The sequence below is a fragment of the Vidua macroura genome, chromosome 15 (genome assembly GCF_024509145.1).
Source record: "Vidua macroura isolate BioBank_ID:100142 chromosome 15, ASM2450914v1, whole genome shotgun sequence".
NCBI classification, from domain to species: Eukaryota; Metazoa; Chordata; class Aves; order Passeriformes; family Viduidae; genus Vidua; species Vidua macroura.
The window spans coordinates 1346317-1372298 of NC_071585.1; the positions used below are offsets into that span (position 1 = coordinate 1346317).

The following is a 25982-nucleotide window of genomic DNA, read 5'->3' on the forward strand; positions in this document are numbered from 1 at the left end:
GCTGGTATCAAGCAGAAGAGCAGAGATATCACCTTGATATCTCTGGCAGGCCTGTGCTTCAAACTGACATTTTAAGTCCTTGTGGTCAATAACTCTGCCTTTTTCCAGGGTTTAGGAAATGCCTGACCAGTTTCAGGGTAGTGGGCTCGGGGTTTCCACTCTGCCTTGCTGCTGTGGCCAAACGGGTTTGCAGCAGGAGCATCTCCCCTGGGGAAAGGGGAGAAAAGGTCAGGGGTGCTTTGAACCTGGCAGGTTGCTCAGTAATTGAACTCAGGTCCAATTGAAGAGGTAAAGTAAGTATTTTTAGTGGGGTGCTGCAGCTTTTGTCCCAGGAACACCCCGCTGGGTGCTCTGCCCTGGTCTCCACTGCAGCCCCACTGCTGTGGCCACCCAGGCTCCTCCAGCGCTGGGTGAGCAGCAGAGGGTCATGGGGACAGCCGGTGTGCTTAGCCAGCAGTGCCCTTGGGTGGGGCAGGCAGCCCCTCAGCCCTGTTCTCACCTGTGCAGAGCCACCTGTGCTGGGCACGGGTTTAATTCCTGCATACCAGGGCAGGTTATTTCAGCAGGAGTGCTTTCTCCATCAAGAAAATAAGGTTTTTTTGTTAAGGTAGTGGAGCCAGTTGTACCATGCTGAGCTCCCCAGTCCATAGTTTCACAGGGCTTGGTTTGGGCTGTTCTGCAAAGCCTGCTGCAGATTTCTTTGCAGCAGCACCGATGCTGTGAGGAGGGACATGAAATGACTTCTGAGAAATCTGTGTGTCGTGGTGGGAGCAATGAGGAGTGGTGGCAGCAGCACAGAGCCTCTTAGGGATGTGGGATCCAGTGTGGCCCAGGTGAAGGATGAAGGACATTGCCACTGGTCAACAGAGTCTAGGGGACATGGATGAACACAGAAACTTCCTCTGGAGCAGAGAGTGCACCCCATGCAGAGGTGCCAAAGCTGGAGTGGTCACACCTGTGTGCTGTCAGGTCAGACCTTGCAGCTCTGACCTCCCTCACAAGCCCTGGGCAGCGTCTCAGGGAGGCAACCCTTAGCCAGGCGCAGGGGAAGTCAGAAAGACCACCCAGTTCTGATAAGGGCAATTTAGAAAGGAAGGGGAAGATTGTGAAAAGAGGGGCAAAGGGGCACAAAGGGAAGAAAAAACCCACCCCACCGCCGAACAAAACTGAAGATCAAGACTGCTGTTAAACACACTGCCTGTGAGGGAGGTCTCACCGTGCCTTTTCTAATCTAGAGCCAGCCAGGATTGTATTAACAGCTTCAACGCAATGGAACAAATTAATCCCTGATGTAATTGAAATCGGTGAGGTCGCACAATAGGTGAGTTTGACCCAGTGGGATAGAAATAGAACAAGTATTGGAATGAAGGAGTGAAACGAAGTCACACTGTTCAGCCATTGGTATTTCATTCCTAGAAACAAAGGCCAGACAAATGCAGAGAATACATGGCTCTGCTGGGCATGGTTGAAAGCTGCTCAATAATATCAAGCTTTGAAGGGATATTTCTGTGTGGAGAGGAAGTATATAGCAGAGATATAACAAGCATTAAAAAAGAAAAAAAGACAAAGAAAGAAAGGAAGAAAGAAAAAACCCTGCTTGCTCCTTGCCTGATGGATAGCATGGTAAAATAATATTATTATTTTAATATTATTATTATTAAAACAGCTATTAACTAATAATCATCACCATCATCCTCATCAAGATATATCACAATTGGAGAAAAATAAGAAAAAGATTTAGGGTCTAAACTGTATTTCTGGAGACTCGAACTGTCAAGAGCCCATGGCAAGCTGTGGCCTCCCGCAGCTGAGGTACATGGGGTTGGTTTGCTTTGGTCAACACAGGTAGCAGGAACTGGTCCCACTGGAGCTGCCTTTGGATGCTGGGAGGGGGCTCAGTCTTGGCCCCTTTGGTGCTGCAGCACCAGGGCACAGCTCAGGGGCACGGGTGGCACCAGGGCTGCCTAGTGCAGGCAGCTGAGCTGCTGCTGCTTGTGGTGACATTGTCAGTAATGTGACCTGGGAGCTGCTGGCAGCGACCTGTTCTGAGCCAGTGAGAACAGACAGGTGCAGGGGGGGATGAGAGGCTGGGGGCTGCATTTCAGCACCTCAGCAGCACTCTGGTGCTGAGCTGGGCTCCTAAAAGTCATTCATCAAGGCTGAAACCCTGCTCTTCCCCAGGATTAACCATTTCCCAGGGTGCAACAAGTTTAGAATCTCACCATATCACACATGGTGCATTTTCACAGTTCTGGCTATGGCTCATTCCACCATCAAAAAGAGAAACTTAGTTTTCTGGAAGGTGGCATCATCTTTCTCTAGAAAACGGTCAAATGCTGATTGATGGGCCATAAAACATTCATTTCCTTAAGCTCTCAAGTTCCAATTGTTTGGCCCTCCCTCCAGCCTCCCTCCTGGTTTCATACCAGGCTCAGTAACACTGTGCCTGCCATTCCAAGGCTGACAGATGCGTTGCTTTTGCAGTGGTGCATGGCTTGGACAGCTGGTGGGGTCTCGGAGCTGCTGGAAGCGTGGCTGAGTGATGGCTGCATTTCTCAGAGGTTGTGTGTTTCAGAGGGAGCAGAGGTCTGACACTGCCCGAGGAGATTCAATCTGCCTTTCTGAATGCACAGGTCAGCTCTCTGGAGGAAAGGAGGCTTCGCTTGCAGAACAGCTTTTGGATCCAAGTATGTGTCACCTCATGGAGCTGTGTCCACTTTTCTAAGCCCTGTAAATGTGTTCTCCTTGGGTCTTACTTAACATTTCTGAAATCCAAAGGGACGGGCAGGCTTGACCCCTGCATCACCCCATTTCTTTCTCCTTTTTCAGCTTTCTCACCAAAAAGAAATATCAAAAAGCATTTCAAGTGAAATACTTTGTAAATGCCTTTGGTAGAGTTTTTTGTGGAATCTCGTATCTGATCACTTTGAACAACCACTTCCACAGTGCTCCATGCCCTTTCTCACTGACCATCCCAAAGGGTGCCTAGTCACCATCCATGGTGACATCTCCCACAGTTTAAGAGTGCAGCTTAAATTTTTGGATATTTATTTTTCAAGAAAAAACTATTTTTCAATGGGTATCAGGAAGAAACAAACACCAAAGCAAAGCTCTAAGTTCTCTTATATGGAAAGGCTTAGCTCCATTTGTGGAATTCTGGCACTATTGCACCATGGCCTCTCTCCCATTGGATGTACAGAGCTTCACTGCAAAGTACCTTCTCTGCACATCTGAGTGTGGAGCTGCTTTTCCAAATGTGCTCCTAAACCCACAGAAGGAACCACGCCCAAGCACTGCTCATCCACTCCCATCTGGCTCTGGGAGGCTCTGCGACATGATAGTAACAACATCCTGCTGGTGGATTGACTTTGCAGTTAAATGGAGGAAAGAGGAGTGTATGTGTTTCACTGTGTGCTGAGGGTGGCTGTCATGGGGAGCCAGCAAATCCTGCTGTGATTTGTATACAGGAATTCCGCCAAAGCCATGGAAGCAAAGTGGTTTGTTACTTGCCTTTGAGGGCTTGAGAGAGAGAGATCTGTTTTGGATATCCTCTTGTTGACCTTACTGAGTTAACTTTCATGTGTTTAGAAGGTCATGGAGAAAATCATTAATATTAGGTTGATTTGATGGCTGAAAGGTAATAAGTATTTCCTGCTTATCAGATGGGATTTGAGAGGACTTTGAATAGCCTGATTTGTTTATCTTTTGCAATCGGTATGGCCCTTAGCTAGAGGGATTTTGTATTCCTGGTTCAGGTGGGGGAATGACATACGGAACTCTCTATTGAGATCTCCGTAGCATAAATAGCAAAACACCAGGAAATCCTCAAGTCCAGCTCCCAGCAAACATGGGTATGCTGTGGGCCTTGGACATCTCATGCTGTAACACTTTATGACATGAACAATAACAGATTAACATCCCCCATTACTGGAAAGCTTGAAATAGAAAAATCCGAAATGCGTGGAGGTTGGTTGGGTGGAAAGCCAAATCCTGCAAACGTGGCTTGGCACAGCCAGGTTTCATTGACCTTGGCGAGACTAGGATTGCTCCATTCACAGGAGGCATCTGTGAGAGCAGAGATGGGGCACAAGCCTGTGCAGGGCTGACATCAGAGTGCTGCTGTTGGAGGCTTTTGCTGCTCCTGAGCTTTTCTTGGATTAATGCACAGTGAAACCTTTGGCTGCATCAGCAAAATGGTCTTTCCCTCACCCTCCATCTGGGATTTAACAAAGAGGGGAGTCATTCTTTAAGCTGAAGGATCATTGTAAAGCCATTTAAAATGAAATTCACTCTTATTTGGGAATCATTTGGCAAAAGAGCACATGAAAATCTCCCATTGTGGACTTGCTGGATGTCATTTCTGGTTCCTTTGGCTGTTGGGAAAGGAGGTAGGACTGAATGCTCCACCTTGAATGATAGGGCAAGGACAACAGACGAGGGAGAGCAGCTTCCTTTCATGAGTGAGACATTTCTGTTGCTTCTGGGGCTTGAGGTGATGGTTGTTTTTAAAATAAATGCTATTTATTCCCTTGTATGAACTCTGGATAGCCAGCTGTGTTTGTAGCTGGATATTATCACTGAAAGGTGTAGTGAAAAATAAATAATAAATGGATAAGGAATTAATGGAAAAGGAAAAGAGAAGAGTGAAAATGAAACTAAATTCAATGTTCTTATTGGACAACTGGGATTTTGCAGGTTATAAATTGTTGCCAAAGAATGAGATGGAGTTACACAAAACCACTATCCTGAGATGCTGAAATGGACATGCACAGATAGCAGCCCATACCAGCTGGACAGATGCCAGACAGACCATAATACAACCCCAAATCCCTGGAAGAGTCCTGTCTCTTGTGTCCCACAGTGCTGCTCAGGAGCTAGAAGGTGCAAGCAGCCCTTTCCTTCAGAGACCTGTTGTGTGGAGCTCTGGACCCAGGGTCTGTTTTGCTGCCTACATGGAAGTGTGGATGATCAGACTGAAAGGCAAAAAAGGGCCTCATTTTGTGTATGATATGTTATGTGCAGTAAACAGGAAAACTTTCTTTGGTGAACAGGAGTGAAAGCCCTTCAGTTTAAGGGTCTTAAAGATATTTCTGCACTCAAGTGTATTTGAGGGTGAGTCTACTTGGTTTCAGGTGACCTCCTTGACTGCGTGTTGGCAATCAGTTGCCAAAGGAAACATATGTTACTAATTTTTATGAGATTTATAGAAGAGTCTGTCTTTTGGTATATACATGGAGTTCCTTATCTCAGAGAGGTTTGCTGCTTGAGGGAGTGTACCCTGTAGGGAAGGAGTCCCGTGAGAATGGATTTTAGCAATGATCAAACAGGTTTTATCTCATTAAATCAACACTGTGTGAAGTTTTTTTTGAGGGGTATTGATATTCTCTGCTGCAGGCCAGATGCAGCCTGGGCTGGCACGGTTAATTCCCTTTGGCCACCCTCCAGCAGAGCATCCTGTTTCCACAGGGTGGTTAAGTGTGAGCTTATCTTTAAGCAGGTGGCTAAATCCGGGTGGTTTCACTGCTGCTCTTACCACGGCTTCTGGCCAGGAGACAGCTCAGCTGCAAGGGGAACCTGTAGCCTGTTCCTTTTCCAAGATTTCTGCCCTGGGTCAGAACCGGGCACTTCTAGGGAAGTGGTGGAGTGACACACACTAGGCTGACTGTATTTCGGGGTCAGCATCACCTGCTGATTCCTGCATCAGCTACTTCAGGCCTTGGCTAAGGGCTTGCCAGCCAGCTTCTTGGACAGGGGAAGAGGAGATGTCACCCCCTGTGCTGCTGGTGCTCTACTTGCATAAGGAAGGGGTGCTTAATTAGCTGATCTTAGGCAAGACAGTAGTGACAAAGGTGCACAGGTGTGTTGGTGACATGTTGGAGCTGAGCACTGTGCAGGAAGCTCCGTGGGTATTCCTGGGCCCACCGAGGCACTGCAGCTAAGGGCTGGGGCCTCTGCAGTGTGAGTGCTCCAGAAACAATTAGAAGAGAATTAAAATGTGTTTTGGAAAATAGATTGCATTTTCTGTTGGGTGTTTCCAAAAAAGCAAAGCAACCTGCCCTTCCCCCCACTTCAAATCCCACCTGTTTTGGTTTTTTCCTAGAAAAATGTGAAATTCATTAACATGTGGTGAAAGCAATGTAACGACGTCATCTTGATTTAAAATCTGTTTTAAATCTTAAAATAACAGAGCCAGAATTTTAGCTGCAAAAAGCCTTGCTTTGTGGGCACAAGGCAGACTGTCAGCATGACTGGAACATCTCTGTGTTTGGTAGTTTAGCATCCTTTGCAACAATGGGATTTGAAAAACAAAAAAAAAGCAAGAAAAGACATGGCAAGGAGAAAAAGAAATTAATATGATTTCTGTCAAAAGTCAAGTCCTGTGTGCTTTGCTCAGGTGTAGCTGTGGTGCCTGGGGAGGGCAGGGCAAGCAGAGCCCTGCTCTGTGCTGGCCAGAGCTCTGTCAGCATCCTGATGTGGCACCCTACCATGCCCTATGGCTAGGGGCTGCTCCTCCTCCTGCTCCCCAGCTCTGGGTCACAGCTCCTGGCCACCCTGTTTTCTGAGAGTGGGAAATACTGTGACCCCTGTCTGTCACCTCTGACATCGCAGTGAATGTCCCAGCATTGCCCTGAGCCTCCCTTGCCCAGCCTCTGCCTTCAGCTCCCTATGAGCATCTGACAGCCAAATCAAAGATAAATCACTTTCTCCTCAAAACATCAAATACCAAAATCCCAGATTTTAGTAACAGCACTGAAGGCAATCCCGAAGCATCACTGGGAACCTCATTGCTGCTGCCGCTCTGCTGATCTTGGGCTTTGGCTCAGGGTGCTTTCTGAAGGTCTGGTGCTCAGCAGCACTGCCTGAGAGAGATTTTCTTCCTGTTGCAGGCCTGGGTGTCCCCAGGATAACTGGAAAAGCTGCAAAGTTCTAGTGAGGCTTTCACTTTCAGGCTTCACTGTATTTGCTGGTATGAGATGATGTGCAGAAGGCTGAAGTGGGGCTCTTTGATGTGTTGTGGCCACTTTCTTTATGTGTTTTAGTCAGGAGTGGATCTGAACAAGGATTTATTCACCTTTTCCATTTTCATTGCCAATTCCCACCCCACACTGATACATCAGAACACTTTTGCTTGCAGACCATGTTTCGTGTCATTTATTGTGCTCTAAAGGGAGCACAATATTGTGCCACCAAAATGTTGCCCATCTGTGAGTTTGGAGTGGATGGTGTGGATGTTGTGGTGCAAATGCTCCACAGGTCATAGATGGAGCAATTTTTGGGCTTTCCTCTTGTTTGGGTGTGAAGAGGTTTTTGGATGCATGCTGCCCAGTCTGCCCTTTGGGAAGGCATCTTGAGAACAGTGGTGTTGTTGGGTCCTCTGACCTTGGGCAAGTCAGGAGACTCTTTGGAAGGAAAAGTGGGACTACTGTTTTGATATTTCTTGGGAATACTTAAAATAGGAAACAAAATGAAAAGTTTACATTAATATTTTAAGCTGTAGTGAACTAAGGTTAATTTACTCCCTTGGCCAGAACAAACAGATGAGGTGTCTGAGGCTGTCAGACCCCTCCTGATCACAGCCACTGGTGGAAAAGCTGGTTTGACTTTCACCACTCCTCCTGTGGCCCTTTTGAGGTGGGCAGAAACACATCCATGGCTGGTGACCATGTGGTGGCTTCACTGCAGAGAAGCAGATCTAGTCAGTTAAGCTGAAGAGTATACAAGTGTCACTTCTGTTGTAGTGGACTTTATGCCAGTATGAAATTCAAGTCCAGACTGCTAAGGGCAACATGAAGGGCAACATGAAGAGTTTTTTCCCTTGACTTTTTCTTGTAGTTAACTACAAGACAATCAGTGCAGCTACTGAAGGTGATGCACCAAATCTCTGAGAAGGGTTTGGCTGTCCACACTTTCCAATTTGTGCCCATGTAACCTGCTAGAGGCTGTGCGTATATAGTGGGGAGCCTAATTTATGGTCAGCATGGCTGACTAGGATTTAATCAAAGCGGGAACAAGCAGAAGTTTTTATTCAAAAACCCACAGTTTGATTGTAATGGCCCAGGTTTGTTTTACTGTGGAGACCCAGCTCTGGGTGGAATTATACACGAGTACTTGACACTGCTGCCAGGTGAAAGGCAGCCAAATCTGAGTCCCCCAGTGCCAGTGCCCCTGGCAGGCTAGTCTGCAGTCCCTCTGCCCCAGAGCCTTGTGTTCATGGTCTGTTCTGCTCTCTCTCCCCACTCCCCACCCATCTCAGATGTTTGCTGCTGAGGAGAATGTGGATTTTCGGATACACGTGGAGAATCAGACGCGAGCGAGGGATGATGTGAGCAGGAAGCAGCTTCGGCTCTATCAGCTTTACAGCAGGACAAGTGGGAAGCACATCCAAGTGCTCGGCAGGAGGATCAGTGCCAAAGGAGAAGATGGAGATAAATATGGTAAGAATATTTACTGTTATCCCCCAGACTTCAGGTCAAAGGCTTTAATCCAGGATGTTGTGTTACCTCTTGGGAGAAAAGTAATAAGAGCAATAAAAACCAAAATAAAATGAAAAATAACATTTCCAGGTTAAGAACATGAGATTTGTTTTGCTGGTGCTGCCTCCCAGCTGCAGGCAGTTCCCACAGTACTGCCATGCCCCAATTTATTAGTGTATGGTTGAAGAAAAGAATGTCTTTCTCCCCAAGCCATGAGCTCACAGTGTGTTTACTGCAATTCATAAATGATGCCGAAATTGGTGGTTGGGGAAGTCCTTTTGCCATGAACTCTTGGGCTCGCATTTCAGTGAATCCAGTGTTTGAATGAAGCACTCTCATCTTTTTGGGTGGTGGGATATTTGGTTTGAACTGAAAGTAGACTTTGAGAGCTTTGAGAGTTCCCTAGAGCTCAAGCTGAATCTCTGAGTGTGTGTGGATCTTGCAGGAAAAACAATACTTACCCTGTGCTAGCAGTGCATTCAACTATCCTTGTTCCGATTTGCACACAAGCACCATGCTGGAAATGCTGCTAAGAGGCTGGGCTATGAAAAATGCTGTAATTCTGGTTCATTTTGAGATGGTTTCTGCTAAGATGCTTTTACTCTAGTTGTCTGTTGGGAGGATTTTAGGGATGTTGAGAACACTGGTCCTGTTTGTGTTTGGGATGTGCGGCCCTGTGTGTTCCTGTGCTGCTGCACAGGTGTGTGAGTTTGCTGGCTCAACCATTCGTGTGGGATTGTCGGGTGCAGCACTGGTGAGGTAGAGCTGAGCTACGAGGAGGGCAGGTCAAAATCTGGGAGTGGTTGTTCCCTCAGGAAGCTTCAGGATGGATGAGGCACACGCTGAGCACTGAGGGCAGCTGCTGCCACTGCTGGCACAGGTGCAGGAGCAGCGAGCTGTGCCACGGGAAGCGACAGCCAGAGAGCACCTGGCAGGTGGGAAGTGACCCCCCCCAAGGCACTTGTGTAGGGTCAGCCCCTCTCTCAGAGAAAGCCCTGCCCTCAGGTCTCATCAACCTTGTCCTTTGTCATTCCCAAATTTCTAGATATTACAGGGCGGAAATGTGCCACTTGGCTGCTAATTATTTTGTCAATTTATGGCATTCATCCTCCTGAGCGCTGATGTGTAAACGAGGCGCTGGGCGCTGCCGTCGCCGCCCGGGTGCGGCTCCTGCCCGCGGTGGCTGTCAGGTGCTGTGATGGAGTTTTCCTCTCGGTGAAAGAAGGCGGCATTTACAGTGGGTGCAGCAGGGAAGTGTTCCCGGGAGCAGTTGACAAGTGCTAATTTATGTGTCAAAGCCCATCTTGTCCCCTTCATACATATGCAATCGTGTCTGAACAACAAACCCGCGCGTGCGGGAGCGTGCTCGTGGCCGACGACGGTGCTGCCATGACAGAGCCCGAGATTCCGGGCCGGGAGCTCCTGCATCCCTGCCTGTCTCCAAACCCCCGCACCCCGAATCCTTCCCTGCCTGTCTCCAAACCCCGCTCCCCCATCCCTGCCTGCCTCCAAACCCTGCTCCCCCATCCCTGCCTGTCTTCAAACCCTGCTCCCGCTGCCGGTGTGCTCCGTGGGTTGTTTGCCTGCACCCCCAGACCCGCCCGACTCCGTCCCCAGAGCTTCCTCAGCAAACGCGCCCGAGGCTGCAGAGCCTTCTCGCCCCCAGCCCTGTGAAAGGTTATGGAAATCTGCTCTTGGTGCTGCTTGGCACGGAGCACTTGGAGCATGATAATCGGGGAGACAGTGAGGTGGGACACGGCAGGCCGGGATGGAACCACGCAAAGCTCCTGTCCGGGATAATGGAGGGGGGAGAGATGTCGGAGTTACTGGAGTGAGAACCATCTGTGTTACAGCCCAACCTGGACACAAAGGCAATGACACAGGGTTCATTATGTGCCAGGAACCCCTCCCCCTGAGGCATTATTATGGAGTAACCTTTGATCAAGACCAGAGAGAGGCTTAAACCGGGTCTGGGGATCTCAGCAGTTGCAAACTTTTGATCCACATCTCCGTCTTGCCGGTCAGGTCTGCATCTGGAGGAGGACACCTCCCACGCAGCAGATGGCTGAGTGTCCCCCTGCCCTTTCCCTCCCCTCTGGGTAACAGAGCCGGACTGTGCCACCCTCGCAGATGGCACCGGCTCCCCCGGCTCCTGCCCCGGCCCTGCCGAGGGAGCGCACGGCGAGGGCGATGTGGGTTGGCCTAAGGATTGCAGCTTGGGGAAGGCTTTAGGAGGAGAAGCACGTCTGAGAAATGTCTGAGAAAAGGCAAGAGACGTGGGAAAAGGTGCCCGTGTGCTGGCTCCAGCCGTGAATTCTCTCAACAGCCCGGTCCAACTGGGAGAAGGTGATATCCCGCAAGGACCACGCCGTGGGAAGCTCTGTCAGGGCGAAGGCCCCTGGTGCTTCATCACCAGCCCATTACCACCAGCCCGTTTCAAGGATAGCGGAATAAATAATGTTTTAGCACCTCTTTCCCCTCTTCCCTTACATTCACAATAGTGTCCAAATGTTTCTTTTTTCTTCTTTTTTTTTTTTTTTTTTTTTTTTTTTTGCACATATCCAGCTTCCAAATGGGAGGGTTGTCCTGCCTTTGAAGGGAGGTTACTTTTATTGCAAGGTTTATTGACTTCTGTAAAACTTCTCACCTCTTGGCTGCAGAGAATGCCCAGAATAGAGGGGAAGTGGCAGATCTCAGGCAGGGAACTTCTGCTTTCCAAGCAGCCACCCCAAGTACAGCAAAATGAGCAGCCAGCCCTGGCTCAGGGAGGAATGATGCTGCAGGGCTGGGGGATCAGGCCAGAGGAATCCCCGTTGACTGCTTTATCCAGGCGTGCAAATGCCATGTGCAAGGCAAAATGCATGCTCTGCAATGCATAATTCTGCGGTCATAATAATTCCGGTGTGTAATTTTTGGTTTATGCATTCTTCGGGGCCAAGATCTGGCCCCGTGTATCAGATTATTAAATGGCAAATTAAGTCAGTTAATAGAATTAATTGAGTCGATGTAATCCATTTAATCAGATGGATTTGATCCCTTCTCAGATGAATTAGAGTCCATTAACAGATAATTATTGGACTAAATTAAATCTAATAATAATGCCTCCTGCTCACAGCAGCACTAATTAATCTAAATACATTTACCTATCTCCCAAGGTTGTTCTTTTTTAAAGGCTTAATTGATGTTCCTAAAGTGCTCTGAGATCTTTAGATAATAGATTATCTGTGTGAGCAAAAATATTATCTCTTAACAGACTATAAACTAATTAAAGGACTGATCTATTTGCATTTTTACTTTAATCCCTTTAACCTATTCAGAAAGAATTTTCACTGGCCCAGAAAAACAATATTCCTATTATAAGCTTATTATTACTTTACAGGTTCCTAAGTGGTCCTTTCATTCAGAAAATGAAAGGGTGAAGGAGAGAAAACAACCATTAAAGTGCTGAAAAAAAAAAAAGGACCTGGAACCTTTATATTCTACCTCCGATAAATGGTACAGATAGGGAAGAGAGGGATCAGTGACCTGAAACCTTAGATCCTTTCATTTATTTTCATTTCACAAAAGGCAGAAGACATTCTATCCTGTTTGCTCACGATCTGTGTATCCGGCGCAGTTGGGCAGGCAGAGCTCTCTTGGTTGGGTGAAGGCATTTTTTGCCTCATTTGTATTTCACAGCCATTGGGGTTTTGGTTTCATTTGTCCCCAGCTACTGCTGTCCTGCGGGGCACTGAGCAGTGACTACCATCAGTGCAGAGGTGTGAGAGCCCTCTGCTCCTTGCGGTGGAGGGAACTAAAATTTGTGCTGTCCCGGAGGCTGGGCTGTGGTGTGGAGGTACCTCACTAATCGCCTGTTCCAGGTGGTGTTTGCTCCATGGATCCATTCCATCACCGTTCCAAAAACGTTCTCAGGTCCCTCAAGAGGTTATAATCGCTGTGTTTTATAAACCTTCCTACTGATACGCTCTCTAGTCTACAGCGTGGAGGCTTTATTTGGGGCCACCCTGTGCAAGGGGCAGGGCACAGGTGGGACATCAGCACTGGGCACTGAGGCAGTGCCAGCCCCTTGAGAGGCTCCCCCGGGTTCAGTGGGTTTAGCTCAGAACTCCCGTGGGATGGGTTTGGGGTCTTAGCAAAGCTTGGGTTTGTCGGGAAGGGAAGGGAAGGGCACAGACAGATGTGCTTCTTTGGGTGGTACAGAGACAGCAAGGCGCTGAGGCAAACGGGTGTCACTTCCTGGGGCCGCTCCAGCCGGGGTGGTGAGCCCTGCATCCCCCACCTCCTGCTCGAGCTGGAGCTGCCCTGAGATGCCAGCGGACCTGCCCATGGAGAGCACATTACAGCTGTGTAGACATCAGCCACACTCCATCCTGCTAGAGATTTCATTTGTGGTAGAAGTGGGCTCTGTTCCATAAGGAGGTGTAATATGTGTGGAAAATATTAGAGCAAAATAGCCTCCTTTAATTGACTCTAAATTTTGCAGGATTCCTTCCTAGGTTTGGGTAATCCGGTGCTCTCCATAATTAATGGCTGACATAGCACTTCTTCGGGCTTGGCAGCCTGACAGCTAATTTAGAACTCCCTAAACTCATTTCACTAATGACTCCCATTTGTTCTATCTGAAAGCCTGGAAACAAATGCAAAATACCAGTGCCATTGTCCCATCCTTAGCAAGTCATTCTTTCCCTCAGTATTTCTGGCACCTTAACAGCAAGCTGCCTTGGGAAATCTGATTAACCCTTTCCCTTCCTGGAATAGTTTAAATCAATTTTGATCCCTCTCCTGGAAAGAGCAGGAGTAAAAAACTAAACTTACTGTGGCTGGAAGGCTCAGAATTTCTGTGCAAGAAAGATAACAGATATAGTCCAAACATCAATTTGAATTTGTGAAATATCGCTGTATTTCCACAATTTTTCCACGTGTATTTCCAAGCTGCTTTTCTTGCCAGGAACAGGTGCGTGCACGGGTTTGTCTGTCAGTGCAGCTCAGCCCCAAATCCCGAATGAGCTGGGATCTGCTTTGTAATTTATTGTGCTGACCCATCAGGATGGCTGTTTCCCATTTAACTGAAGTATCGCTGCCTCCAGTCCCTTCCCATTACAGTTTTGACATTACGACAAGACAAATAAATTTTTAAAAGACCTTTTATCTTCTAAACCATTTATTTTCACTTACTTAGCCCGAGGGCAGAGCTGACCTCAGCGTAAGGGATGATCATTCACCATGGCAGCTGTACAGTCAATGGGTCCTGGGGACAGGCCTGAGCCGAGCAGCCTTCGCCCTCCAGCTGCTGTGCTGTGGCTCTGGGCTTTTCCCTGCTTGCCCAGCTATCCCTGAGAGCTGTATTATTTTTTGTTCCTTAAAACGTCTCCCCTTTTCATTTGCAGTGGGGCAGTGGTGAAGCTTTTCCTTGAAAGCAGATGAGGGGATGAGCTGAAGCTCCAGGCAGCTCAGGGTTTTGCTGAGCCAGGAGGAGCTTCTGTGTGAGGCAGAAGCCTGGGCTGGGGCTGGGCATGGAGCTGGGCATGGAGCTGGGGCTGAGGATGGAGCTGCAGCTCTCAGCTTGCTCTGGGCAGCGAGAACTCTTGGTTGCTCTCACCTTCCTGGTGGCTCTGAAAGGTTCCATTTGAAACACACTGTTAGCATCTTACACAAACCATCTGTACACTGAAGATATTTTCTGTTTTTATTCTGCCATATTCTGTGCCTGTGCCAAGGTGGGGAAAAGCCTTGCTTAGGCAGGATGAGAAGTCTGAGAAAAATCCTAGCTTTTTTTGATTCATGACAAACCTATTTCGAACTATTAATTTGTTGGCAATTTCCTTTACTTTTGATTTTGAGCTGCTCTCCTGAGCTCCTGCTGCAACCAGCATCACACCTGAAGCCCAGTTTCTGTGCAACAGTCCTTGTTCTGTACCTCCACTAACAGCAAAACCTTACATTTATTGTGCCTCTGACACCACACTGATTTTGGATCTTGAGATAGCTTAAGGAACTTTGGCTTTCATGGGGAAAAAAAGAATCTCCTTTTAACTCTCTGTCTAAACTTCACAAGTCTTCACAAGCACTGGTCAGGGTTTGGAAAGCATAGGCCTGTCTGTCAGCAAATATTAGAGACTCAGAAATAATGAGGAGAGGCAATTTAGATATCTGCTGATAATTTGTCATTTTTAATTCCTGTGTAGAGTGGAAAGTGAGCTACAAAGTGAAAAATCTTTATTTTCATGCAAGTCATAAAAGGGTTTTTGTTAACAGTTTGTGTGTGTGTGTGTATAATTCTCCACTGTGATTTAAGTGTTCCCATTAGAAATGCAGAATAGGAAATAGGATCCCATCTGTGAGCAATTTAAGAGGAAGTGAGACAATGGAGTCGATTGCTGCTTCAGTTTAGATAATCAATACAAATATTATTAGTATAGTGATTTATCTTCTGAGACACTTTATGAAAATGTGAATGCCAGCCCCTGAAGACAGGTCAATATGATGTTATCTGTTCCTGCCTTGCTGTGTTTATGGTGCTTTCCCATGAAGGTCAAGCAGCTGCTTTGTTAAATGTTCTTCCTTGGCTCTGATGAAATAACACATAAACAAACTTAGGGCTTTCCTTTCTCCTCCATGGCTCCAGAAATGTGCTGTGCTTGTCAGTATAGTGATTACTTCTGTCTGAAATCTGTACTGGGGACTGCTAGGGGGACACTGGCAGGTGATCTTTAGGGTCCCTTCCAACCCAAACCATTCTGTGATGAAGTTCTGGAAGACGTTTGTATTATTTTAAATATATTTCTAGGCCAGGAGTGATTCTGTGCACAAATGCTGAGAGCTCCTTTGGGTTTATTGCAGTTGTTCTGCGTTGGTGTCTGTTACCAAACCTTGTTTTATGCTCTCTGAGGTTTTCCGATGTTTAAGCATTTGGCTAGTCATTGATTAATTCAAGTTGGTTCTTGGGGTGCAGTTAAAAGCACCCTACAAATAGGCTAGTCTGCATTTCCAAAAGAGTTTTTAATTGCTTTTACTTTGGACAAGAAGGAAGGAAAACATTGTCAACAAATGGTCTTGTACGTTTTGCTTTGGGTGAACATTCCCATACATGATGTCAAGTGGCCAAATTTATTCCTTCACAAGAAACATTTGGAAGAAATGAGAACTGTCAATAACACTGTTAAGAACTGCCTAACTATAGACAGGATGGGGAATACAAAACTTGATGTGAAGATTACACTTCTCCTTGAAGGTTCCATGGAACCTCACTCTGCTGTTGTTTGAGATTCCTAAAGTCAGATTCCTGGAGACTCATAGTGGTGTTGGCATGGGCCACACCACTCATCTGGAGCATCTCCTACTCCACTTGGCTGATCTGGGGTGGTGGGACACTGGGGCTGGACCCTCCAGACACTGGACACGGAAGGAACTTTGTTCCTCATGTACAATGAAGTGACGTGAATTCCATTGTCTCAGTGTCCTCATATGTCTCTCCTCAGCCCAGAACTCCCTCACCCCATGGTGTGCCAGCAGGATGAAAGCTTTGCAGATGGAGTGATGCTAAGGAGACAGTGCTAATGGAGACCACACTGGTAGCCTGGTTAGAAGGAATTATTTGGTGCTTTGAGATGCTGTGAGACTGTTCCTGTTTTTAGGTTGGGATTTCCTCAAGAAAGGTGTTAAGTGCATAAAAAATAAGGCACTTCAGTCACTTGGATTTCATCTCAGTTCTTTGAAAAAATAGATAGTCAGGAATTTCCGCAGCTGCAAGGTGGAGCACAGCAAATATTAACAAGGCCAGTGGCATTGCATGGCCGTCTGCAAGAACAGGGGAGCGCCCAGGCCCTGCAGAACTGCACCGGGGCTCGGCAGAAAGGTGAAAAATAACGAAGCTGTGAAGAGGAGAAACTGCTGATGCATGATGCTTGGAAAGCTGGAAGATTCCAAAAAAGGAGCTGAAAATATCCCCCAAAAATGACTATCTGTGGCTTGAATGAAATAGTGTCCGATCAGCATTCAGAAACCACTGAATCCAGGCCGTTCCAATACTGGCGTTTTCCAGACTGCTTGCCAGTCGGGTGCAGAGGAGAACATGTGTGGAGCGTCTGCGGTCGCACTGCTCGCAAGAAGTGGAAGGTGAGCTGGATGTAAAGGCAGTGAGAAATCCCAGTAAAAAAGAAGAAACACCTACTTTTTCTTCCAGTGAGGAAGAGTGGGGGTATTGGGGTTCAAGGGAGATGGGAATGTTACTGCACTCTGCGAGCATCCCTTTTAATGAGCTGTGCCAGCAATAAATAGTGCCCGCTTTGGTCTCTGAAGAGCTTTCAGTATTTTCTGAATGCCCATAATAGACAGTTCATGCTTTTATGGTGAACACAGGAGCTGAGACCTTCTCAATATATCCTGAGCTTGGAGTCCCTGAGTTGTGCTGTAGCTGCCTTGGGGATGTGTCTGTCCTTTATTGATGCTGCCTGGAGTGGTGGAGCTTGGAGCGTGACAGGGTAGTGCTCAAATTTTTTTGCCCTTGTCTCTATGAGCTAAAATGTGTGCCCAGAGGCCTTCTCCTCTTCTGGATTTGCAGCTGCCAAGAGCAGCACAAACTTCCCAGAGCAGCACGAACAAAACCCCACCATCCACTGTGACCCTGCCTCTTTCAGCTGTGCTGAGTTTTGGGTGTTCTTCAGCAGTGACAGCAGCTGTGCTGCCTGGAGGGCTCCAGCCCTCTCTGTGGAAAGGAGTCCTTGTTCTCCTCCACTGCTCAGCTGCTCTGGCCTCATCCCAAAGCTGGGCTGGTGGGGCAGAGAAGGAGCAGACGTTGCTCCTGAGCAGCTCGATGGTGATGTGAGCCTTTGGTGTTTGACCACATGGTGGGTGACATGCTTGGGATCCTGTCTTCAAGCTGGTGTGCTTTGGTTTACATCTGATGTTCTCAAGTGCTTGTGGAAGGACAAGAAGGAGAGGAAATGGCTGTTGGAATGTGAGAGGGGAGCTGTAGCCATCATGGGATGTCACTCACAGCCTCTGGAGGCTGTGAGGACCTTAGAGTAGAGAAGCAGCAGGGAAGGGCTAGGAATAGGGTGGCATGGAAGCACCAGATAAATCTAAAAAATATTGTGCAGGTGTCCCCAGTGCTTGGCCAGGGACAGCTGCAAGGCTCACAGTTTGCAGCGGTGAGTGCTGAAGCAGACTGGGGGATGCTTCAGGCTCCTGGTTTCCAGTCACATACTTGGCTGGTTAGAGGGCGAGCACTGCAGCTCCCAAAAGACGGTCTTGTCCTGTTGGGATCAGTGTTGTAGGACCAGGTTCCAGTGCCGAAGGAACTTGCCTAAAGGTAACTTCAGCATAAATCCCCAATAAGGTTTCTGCTGGTTAAGTGGAGGGATCACACAGAGGGATCTCTGTTACAGCCAAGGCTTGATTATCCTTTTTCCTACACTCCTCAAACTCCACCGACTTCAACAGAGCCATTCCTGGAGCTCCTGTGTGAGACTGAAAGGAGATTAAGTGCCCAACAGTGCCTCCCATTCCTCCTGTGTCTTGCACCTTTGTTCAGACCTTGCATTTCAAACCATTTTAGCCGGTGGGAGGCAAATCAAAGCTGTTAGGTTTGAGCCGGTGACAATGGCCTGGTGCCGTGTGGTGTGCCCAGCCCCTTGGCTTTGTGCAACGTTTGTGATTCTTGCCTTTATTTCGTTGCTTCGGCATCTGCATTTGTAACCGTTTTTTTTTTTTTTTTTTTTCAAGTGAAGTTTCTGACTGGTGACTCATTAGGAGTAAATAGGCAAAAGGATATTGACTTTACACCTACTAATTTGGGGGTGCTAACAAGCACATGTAAGAGCTTTATAGTCACCGGGTAAATTGTCCCACCTGGGGGGGGCTGGAGGAGGGGAGATAAAAAGCATTACAAAGAAGCAGCACTTTTGTTTCTAGCTCCTAGCCTTGGCTGTTCCTGCTGCTACTGGAGCTGGGGTGGACGTTTGATGGTCACCATTGCTGGAGCCTGTTCTGAGCTTCCCCAGGATTTTCCAGCACCATTAGACCCGTGTGGGCACGGGACTAAGATCCTAATGATAGGATGCTAAATGTGTTCACTCAGAAATTAGGTGTCCCTTACATCGGCTGAGGGAACAAACACTCCTTCCCGTGATGTGAGTGCAGGCTGGCTGTGAATCACGGTGTGCTGTGCCTGGAAGGGCAGCTGGAGACACAGCGTGGCCTGAGCACAGCCCGTGGAGGTTCTGCCAGCCGCAGTCCAGCAGCGCAGGATGGGTGCCGGCTGGCAAACGTGACTCCCTGTGCGGGCACCAGAGTCTCACGGTCACGGCCGGGGGCAGCTCGCTCTGCTGGGATTAGTGCTCTGTCCTGCTGGTACTGGGGCCCCAGTCAGCTGCAGATGTGTCTGTCCCTCTCCAGCCGTGCCTGTGGCACAGTAATGTCACCCTTAGGTGTGCTTAGATCAGGATGTCACCGGCTCAAAGAGTGACCTGTTGCAGGGCAGCTGGAGCACAGCTGAGAAGTGAGGGTCCCCAGCCCTGGTGGTCCTGCTTGAAGCAGAGGGTTGAGCTGGGTCACCTCTTGAGAGCCTTCTCAGCCTGAATTATTGCTTTGATGAGTGAATTTCAACACTGATTGTCAGAACAGAAGTAGCAGGTAACGCCATTGGTGATCCCTTGCTTGAATGCAGTGATTTTCCTTTGGATGCATTCAGGGAGACCCTTGGGAAGTGACTTTTGTGGTTTGTCCCCATTTGTGATTTTTGTATGGAGATTTTTAAGAATTTGTATTACTTTAAAAATTGGAGATAGGCGAAGTTTTTCATTCTCCCGCTTCAGTCCTTCTGCCCTTTTGCTCAGGTTGGGGCGACCTCCTTGTGTGGAACGGATTATACCATCTGCACAAGGCTGTGCAAGCTGTAGTTTATCTCAGAAGATGTGTGCTGGGGAGGGGAGAGGCATGCTGTGTACCAGGGCGAGAACCAGCTCTCATCTCTGCTCCTCCCTGGACACGAGTCTGGTGTGCTGCGTGCTCAGAACAGAAGGAAGGTGTCACCACTGGCTGTATCTGATGTCAGGCTCCCGCTCTGTGGCTGTGACTTCAGCCTCACCCCTTTTCCTCCTCCTCTGTGCCTGACCTGGCTGCATCCAATATCTGTCTCTCAGCAGGAGGAATCTGAGGAAATGCAGCAAACTTCGGCTCCTGGGGCTAAATTGTTATGCTCTCTAACAGCAAACTGTGTTGAACTAATTGACAACCAGCTTTAAACGTACCCCAATCAAGCAAATGCATTGATTTATTTTTTCCTCTCTTGCCGAGCACTAAGCAGCTTCCAGCTTGGTTTCCTCCCCAAGAAGTGGATAACTCATCTATTGTGTAGTAAAACTGATGGGCAGTGTTGACTTCTATACAATCCTTTCAGTATGCTTAGGGAGGAAGGAGTTCTTATGCTTCTATGAATGTTTGACCACTTAAAAAAAAAAAGAAAACAAAAAAAGCCCAACCCAAAACCACACACAACAACAAAAGATGATCCATTTTCTCTGGATGTCTTTGAAAGAAGCTTAGTTTAGAGACAGACTGGAGAGAAAGGCTATTGATTTTGTTTGACCTCCAAAGAGACTGCGGTCAGTATATTTTCCCTGTTGGAAGTGGTTCAGGGCTCTGAATTTCCGTGTCAGCGTTTGTATCCTGAAGCACACTGAAGCTTTTGCTGCTTCTTCAATAAATAGCAAGCTGTAGGGAAAGGTAATGCTGGAGTAAATTTATTTCCCTCTACATCTGCCTTTCCATTCTTTTTCTTTCCTATGTAGCTTGGTCATGTTGTTGATGAAGCATTTACAACCTTTTTCATTGAATGTTCTGCAGGTTCGTGGCTTAAGCTGAGACTACAAGGATAGTTTTGTAATCCTTCTCTTGCTTTTTCCAGGGCTGAGCTAGGTCCTTTCCCAACCTCTTGCCTGCACCAAAAAGGAGCAAGATACCTTCCTGTGTAGAGTAATAAATGTTCTAAAAACTGCTGTCCTCTCTTCTACCCTGATTATTCTCAACCTTTGCAGAGGAAAGCCTTCCTGATTTTGCTTAGTCTCCTGAAGAGAAACAGATTATTCTGTCTGGGGACTTGGTTGTACTGAAAATGCTCTGCTCGGTACAGGTCTGTGTAGTTTTGTAGATGTTCTTGTAAAATGACTCATGACAACTGATGTTGTTGCCCTTTCTCTGGCAGCCACTTACCAAAGGATGGCTTCCAGGGATGGCAATACCTGTGGGATAAGTCGGTTGTCAGGTTTAAAGGAGCTTCTTGGAGCTCCCTGTGAGATGAGCAGTGCCAGCAGGCATCTCTCCATGCCAAGGTGTCAGCTGTGTTATCTCCTCCTCATTTAACAAAATGCCTCATGTAGTGTGGTTTTGGGGTGCGTGCTTCCGCCTGCGTGGCCACAAGTTCAGCACAGCCAGTTTGCTGCTGTCAGCACATCAAAGGGCAGCCTGATAAAGCTGCCACAGCATAATCAAGTCATGGTAGAGAGTTGCTGATGTTGGGTACCAGCTGCTGAGCTCCCCTGTCGCCTTTGCCAGCATGAGCTTCATTTCTAACCCACACAGACAGAGCTTCTTGGAATCCCCTCTTCAGAGGAAGGGTTGGTCTTCCTGCCTCTGCCAGCCTCACCTCTGCTTCTGGCTGTGCTCTGGGTCAGGGTGGAGGCTGCTGCTGTGGGTGTGTGAGCCCTGCAGCGTGTGTGGGCTGCTGACAAATGCATGGCACCAGTTTGTAACTTAAGCACTGCGTTTCACTGAGAGCAATGGCCAAGCGCATCCCTAAAAAACAGTGAGAGGCTGAGGATTTATTTGTGCACTCTGGGCCAGGCTGAGGCTGCAGCCTGTGTTGAATGTGTAACTCTGCTGAGACCCCAGAGCAAGACTTTGAGGGCTCCTCAGAACCTTTCACTGCTGTCTTCAGCCCAAATGCCCCACTCCCCACATCTGAATATTCAATTGCATTAACCCCTTGCAAATGGCTCAGCAGTTACCTCCGGGAGTAGTGAGAAGAGAGAGCTGGAACTGTTAAGCCTCTGCACAAACACGAAGGCAAGGAGCTTGTGGGAGGAGCTTGTGGGAGGGGTGGGTTTGCAAATGGTATCCTCCTGTTTGCACTGGACCACTGGGAAGGACAGGGCAATGCAGAGCGGCTGCCATGGGACAGTTTAGTAATATTTAGTGCTAAATTAATGCAGTACTTATTATAATTATTGTATCAATTTGTAATTATTACTTATAATAATATTTACAAATAAATACAAACATTATTATTAAAATAATACAACATTCATCAATGCACTGCTTGCTTTGGGAGTAAGTAGTCCTGAGCTTGTGGTCTGAGCACAGACTGGGCTGTTAGGTATTGCCCACCTCAAGGTCATCATGAAGCTTTGTTAATTCATAAGCAGGAAGTTTTTCTTAGAGCCCTGAGCAGCAGGTGATAGGCCAGCTGAGCATGTTGCTGGAAGGATAGGTAATCACAGGGGAAGCAGCAATGCTCTGTGTTACCCTGTTGCAGTGGCTTCTAGCAGGTGGTCAGCAGGACATTGTGATGACAGATCAGAAATATGACAAATTCTTGTTAATGATCAACATCAAAAACTAAGAACATGTAGTAAAGCAAAGATGTCCTTATGTCTTAAGTGCCTGTAATCTGCTTCTCAGAGCTGGGTACCAGAATATCCCTTTGATTCTCAAAGGTAATTGCACCTCTTAATTAGCTGGAGAAAAAAATTCCCGTAGCCTGAGATCTTGCTATATAAATTATAATTAACCCCTTGGCACTGGAAGTTGAGATTTCCTGCCCCCAAGCACAAATGCAAAACACATTAGCAGCACTTGACATAAGGCCTGAGCAGCCAGGGGTCAGGCTGCTACCCCAAAATCCAGCTGCACTTCCCAGCGCAGCAAGGAAGCCACGGGAACTCAAGGGGAAGCTCTAAATACAGCATTTTGAGGAGGCTTGACCTGCTTTCTTTTCAGAGCTGCAAATGTCCCAACAGGAAGGACAACACAGAAAAAAACAAACCCATCCCCAGAGCAGAGCTGGGAGCGAGGAGAGGAGTGGATTTTGAGGCGACATGGCCGGGTGCCCCACCGTGAGAATGGTGCTGGTGCTGCCGCCCCACACACCTCCAGCCCAACCATTGTCTGGTGCCAGACACACTTGGCTGTGCCTGTTGTGTGCAGGGCTGGGCCACCCACTGCTGTCATTCACCAGCATCCTGCTTTTTTGTCTCCTTTTCATCGCGCCTGCTGGGGGATGAGCGTTAACTCCTCACACCAGAGGTGACCTGTGCTGCAGTGCCAGGTTGGGCAGCTGACGGCAGGGAGGTGACAGCATGGCTGGGGGATGGGGGCTGCCCTGAGCCTGTCTGCACCTGTGACACTTCCCTGCCCGCTCCCCTCATCCACACTGTGACCTTGGAGGAGGGCCAGGCCTGCTGAGCACCTGGAAAGCCTTGCCACAGAGTCACTGAATGGTTTGGTTTGGAAGGGATCATAAATGTCAGGTAGTTCCCCACCAGGAGCTTGCACTGAAGCTCCTTAGTTCGTGTTACCTGATTCCTCTGCTCCTTTGGGGTCCTGGATAGAGAAGTGGCTCCCTTCTGGCACAGGTCAGGCTGCAGCTTTGTGCTGGGCTATAAAGCCCCTGGAGAAGGTGTTGTTGGCCAGGGGCCGTCTCTTGTCTCACCACTCTGGTGTGTCCTTGGGCTCCTCTGTTCCAGTGGTGCTGGTCATGAGTGTCCCAGCAGTGGTTGCTGGGTTCAGGTGGTGGCAGCAAACATGGGGAGACCTGTCACCTTGCCAGGGTTCAAAGGTGGTTGTGTCCTCCCATGCCAAAGGTGGGGGCAGCCCAGTCCTTGGGCTTGGCACACAGATGTGGCCAGCAGTTCTGCCTGCAAATGTTCAGGTCTGTGTAGGTGTAGGGGTGGGCAATTCTCTGTGTACTCCAAAGGTTGGAGGGAGATCAAAGAAGGGGAGTCAGAAGGTGTCCTGGTGGGGAGGAGGGATGTGCTCACTGGTGTGGGGTAGCGAGAGAGGAAGGTGGGTTTGGGTTTGTCCTCTGTATGTCTGCAGGTCCTTGGAGTGAATTCTGTGCCATTGCAGAGCTGATCACAGAGCCCTCCGAGCTAAGTGAGTGCTGTCAGTCCCAGTTTGGATGGGTGTGGGCTGCACACATACAGCAGAGTTGTTCCCTGCCAGAGTGGCACCCACCACCTCCAGGGATCTTTTGCCATGCAGGTCCTTGGGGCCATCCCTTCCGGGTGGGGAGAGGAGGGCAGGATGGTCTGTCCCAGTGAGGACAAGAAAGTGTTGAGAGAATTTTGGATGGAAACACACACGGGGCTGAGTCTGAGCTTTAAAGGTGGCCTGGGTCTCTAGATAAATTGAGATAAACGGCAAATAATATAATATAATATAATATAATATAATATAATATAATATAATATAATATAATATAATATAATATTTTCTGCTGTCGATGCTGCTTCTCTAAATTCAGAATGCTCCCCCCAAAAGATATTGGAGATATTACCTCTTTTCTTTGCTGCTGTTTATAATGCCACAGATGAGGACTGGCTTAGTTCTGTACTTGACTTATTTTTAATATTAAGATTTAACATGGGATCTGCTTTACTTAATCCAAACACGGTTTGAATGCAGAATTATATTTGAGATTTTTAAAGTACCTTTATTAAAATGTAAAACTAATTTTACAGTTCTGACAGGTCTTATTTAAATACCCAGTGCCAGATGCCTTTTGTCCCAAATGACTTCAGGAAAGAAAAAAAAAAAAAAAAAGACTTTTAAAACTTCTCATGCAATTAAAATGCAGTAAAAGGGAAGTATATAGTCTTACATATGCTGAGGACTAGGGGTAACAGTTTAAGAGAAGTCCCATGATAAATGTTTCCAAAAATAAATATGTGAAACCAAAGGTGTTAAAGGGAGAGTTAATGTGATACCTGATTTTTGGTGGTTGTTGCATTGTTTCTGTTGCTCATGCCCTGAGAACAGTTGTAAGAACTGTGCTGTGTCTGTAGGGAGAAACTTCTCCAAAGGGGCTGGTGCAGAGGACTTTTCTCCACAGTCCTTCCCCTGAGGCACTCTTCAGGGTGCAGCTGGTGCCAGGTGTCCCCAGGTGCTGTAGAAGATCAGTCCTTGCCCACATCTTTTAACGTTTATTCCAAAATAGTCACACTCTCTTATATCCTCTGACCCAAGAGCGACGATTTTCTGTACTGCATTTAATAATAAGTTATCCTTTATCTGGCAAAAGGGAGCTTCAGCAGCACAAGCATTAAGAAGTCAGGTATCTTTGAAGCTGTGTTTGTGACCATGTCTAAGAGAAAATCCTGCTTAAAATCTTAAAACAGAAAGGAATTTTCCCCATGTGCCAGAATATTTTCTTCTGGTAGGTTGTGCTGCTGCCTGTGCTCCTTTGGGTTTCAGAGCCACAAGAATCCCACTTAAAACACCAGAGCATCCTGCAACTTTATTTTCAGCATATTTTTCACTTGCTGAAAGAAGTGAATGTTACAATGAGTCCCTTTGAGAAAATGCATAGACACACTTATACTCTGATCCATAAATATAATTATCTTAATTTCAGCTTTTACTGGTGCAGAATAAGAACCCTGCTTGGTAGAACCTAACATCTTTGTATATCGGGCATGTCTGATAATCTTAATTCAACCTATACTGCAGATGCTTTACACATTTCTCCTGATCAGCCCCGTTTTGGAGCACTCACAAACACAACAGTGCAGCCTGGACAGGCTGACTTCTGGAGTGTGCAAAACCATCTCGGTGTTGGGATGTGGGAGAGATTTATGTGTTCGGGACTCCTCGGAAAGAGGAGATGGTAGTGCTGACATCACTCCTACTTCATCCCTAGGGAGGAGCAGCCTGCCAGCAGCTGCCTGAGGGAGGTGGGCAGTGCTGCAGGGTCCCCGTGCTCTGTCCTGAGCTCCTGGGCACACAAGGAGCAGCTCTGCAGAGACAGGAGAGCACGTGGATTCCTGGGCTGGTCATTCTCTCCTTATTGTTATTTTTGTGTACATCAGTGTTTTTATTGGGTCCAGCTGAGACTGGGAAATGAGAGTCAAAATACCTTCACTGGGGTTTGTTCTTGCAATAATTCTAACCCTCTGTGGGGACGGGAAAGGTTCGCACTCTGTCCAAACCCGAGAGACTCCAGCACTTTGGATGTGTTTCAGCGAGGAGCTCAGGGCCAGGTTCTGAGGTCGTTGTCTGTTGGGCTTGACTGTGTCAGTAGGAGTTTATTCAAATGAGAATGATCAAAGACATCAGGGTTTGGCCCTTTATTTTTAATTTTAGGTGTTTTTTCAAGCATAACAGGTCTTCTGAACTTTTTTGAGGCTCATCCTTCAGTAATTCCAGACTCAGAGCCTGGCAGCTTGTCAAGCAGTTTTCCTGCCTCTGTATAAACACTGTCCACTTGAGCTGTGCTTGGAGGCAGCAGGATAC

At 47.6% G+C, this 25982-nt stretch overlaps 1 protein-coding gene across 3 annotated transcripts in view; it reads left to right on the top strand.

The window, feature by feature from the left end:
- Positions 1-25982, top strand: part of FGF18 (fibroblast growth factor 18) — a 63966-nt gene that overhangs the window by 14203 nt on the left and 23781 nt on the right. For 2 of the 3 annotated variants that reach the window (XM_053991488.1, XM_053991491.1), the window contains one exon: positions 8255-8435. In XM_053991488.1, the coding sequence (XP_053847463.1) occupies positions 8255-8435 (181 nt within the window). Of the gene's footprint in view, positions 1-1098; positions 1322-2575; positions 2688-8254; positions 8436-25982 lie in introns of those variants that run through there. The other variant, XM_053991490.1, reaches the window with a different exon arrangement.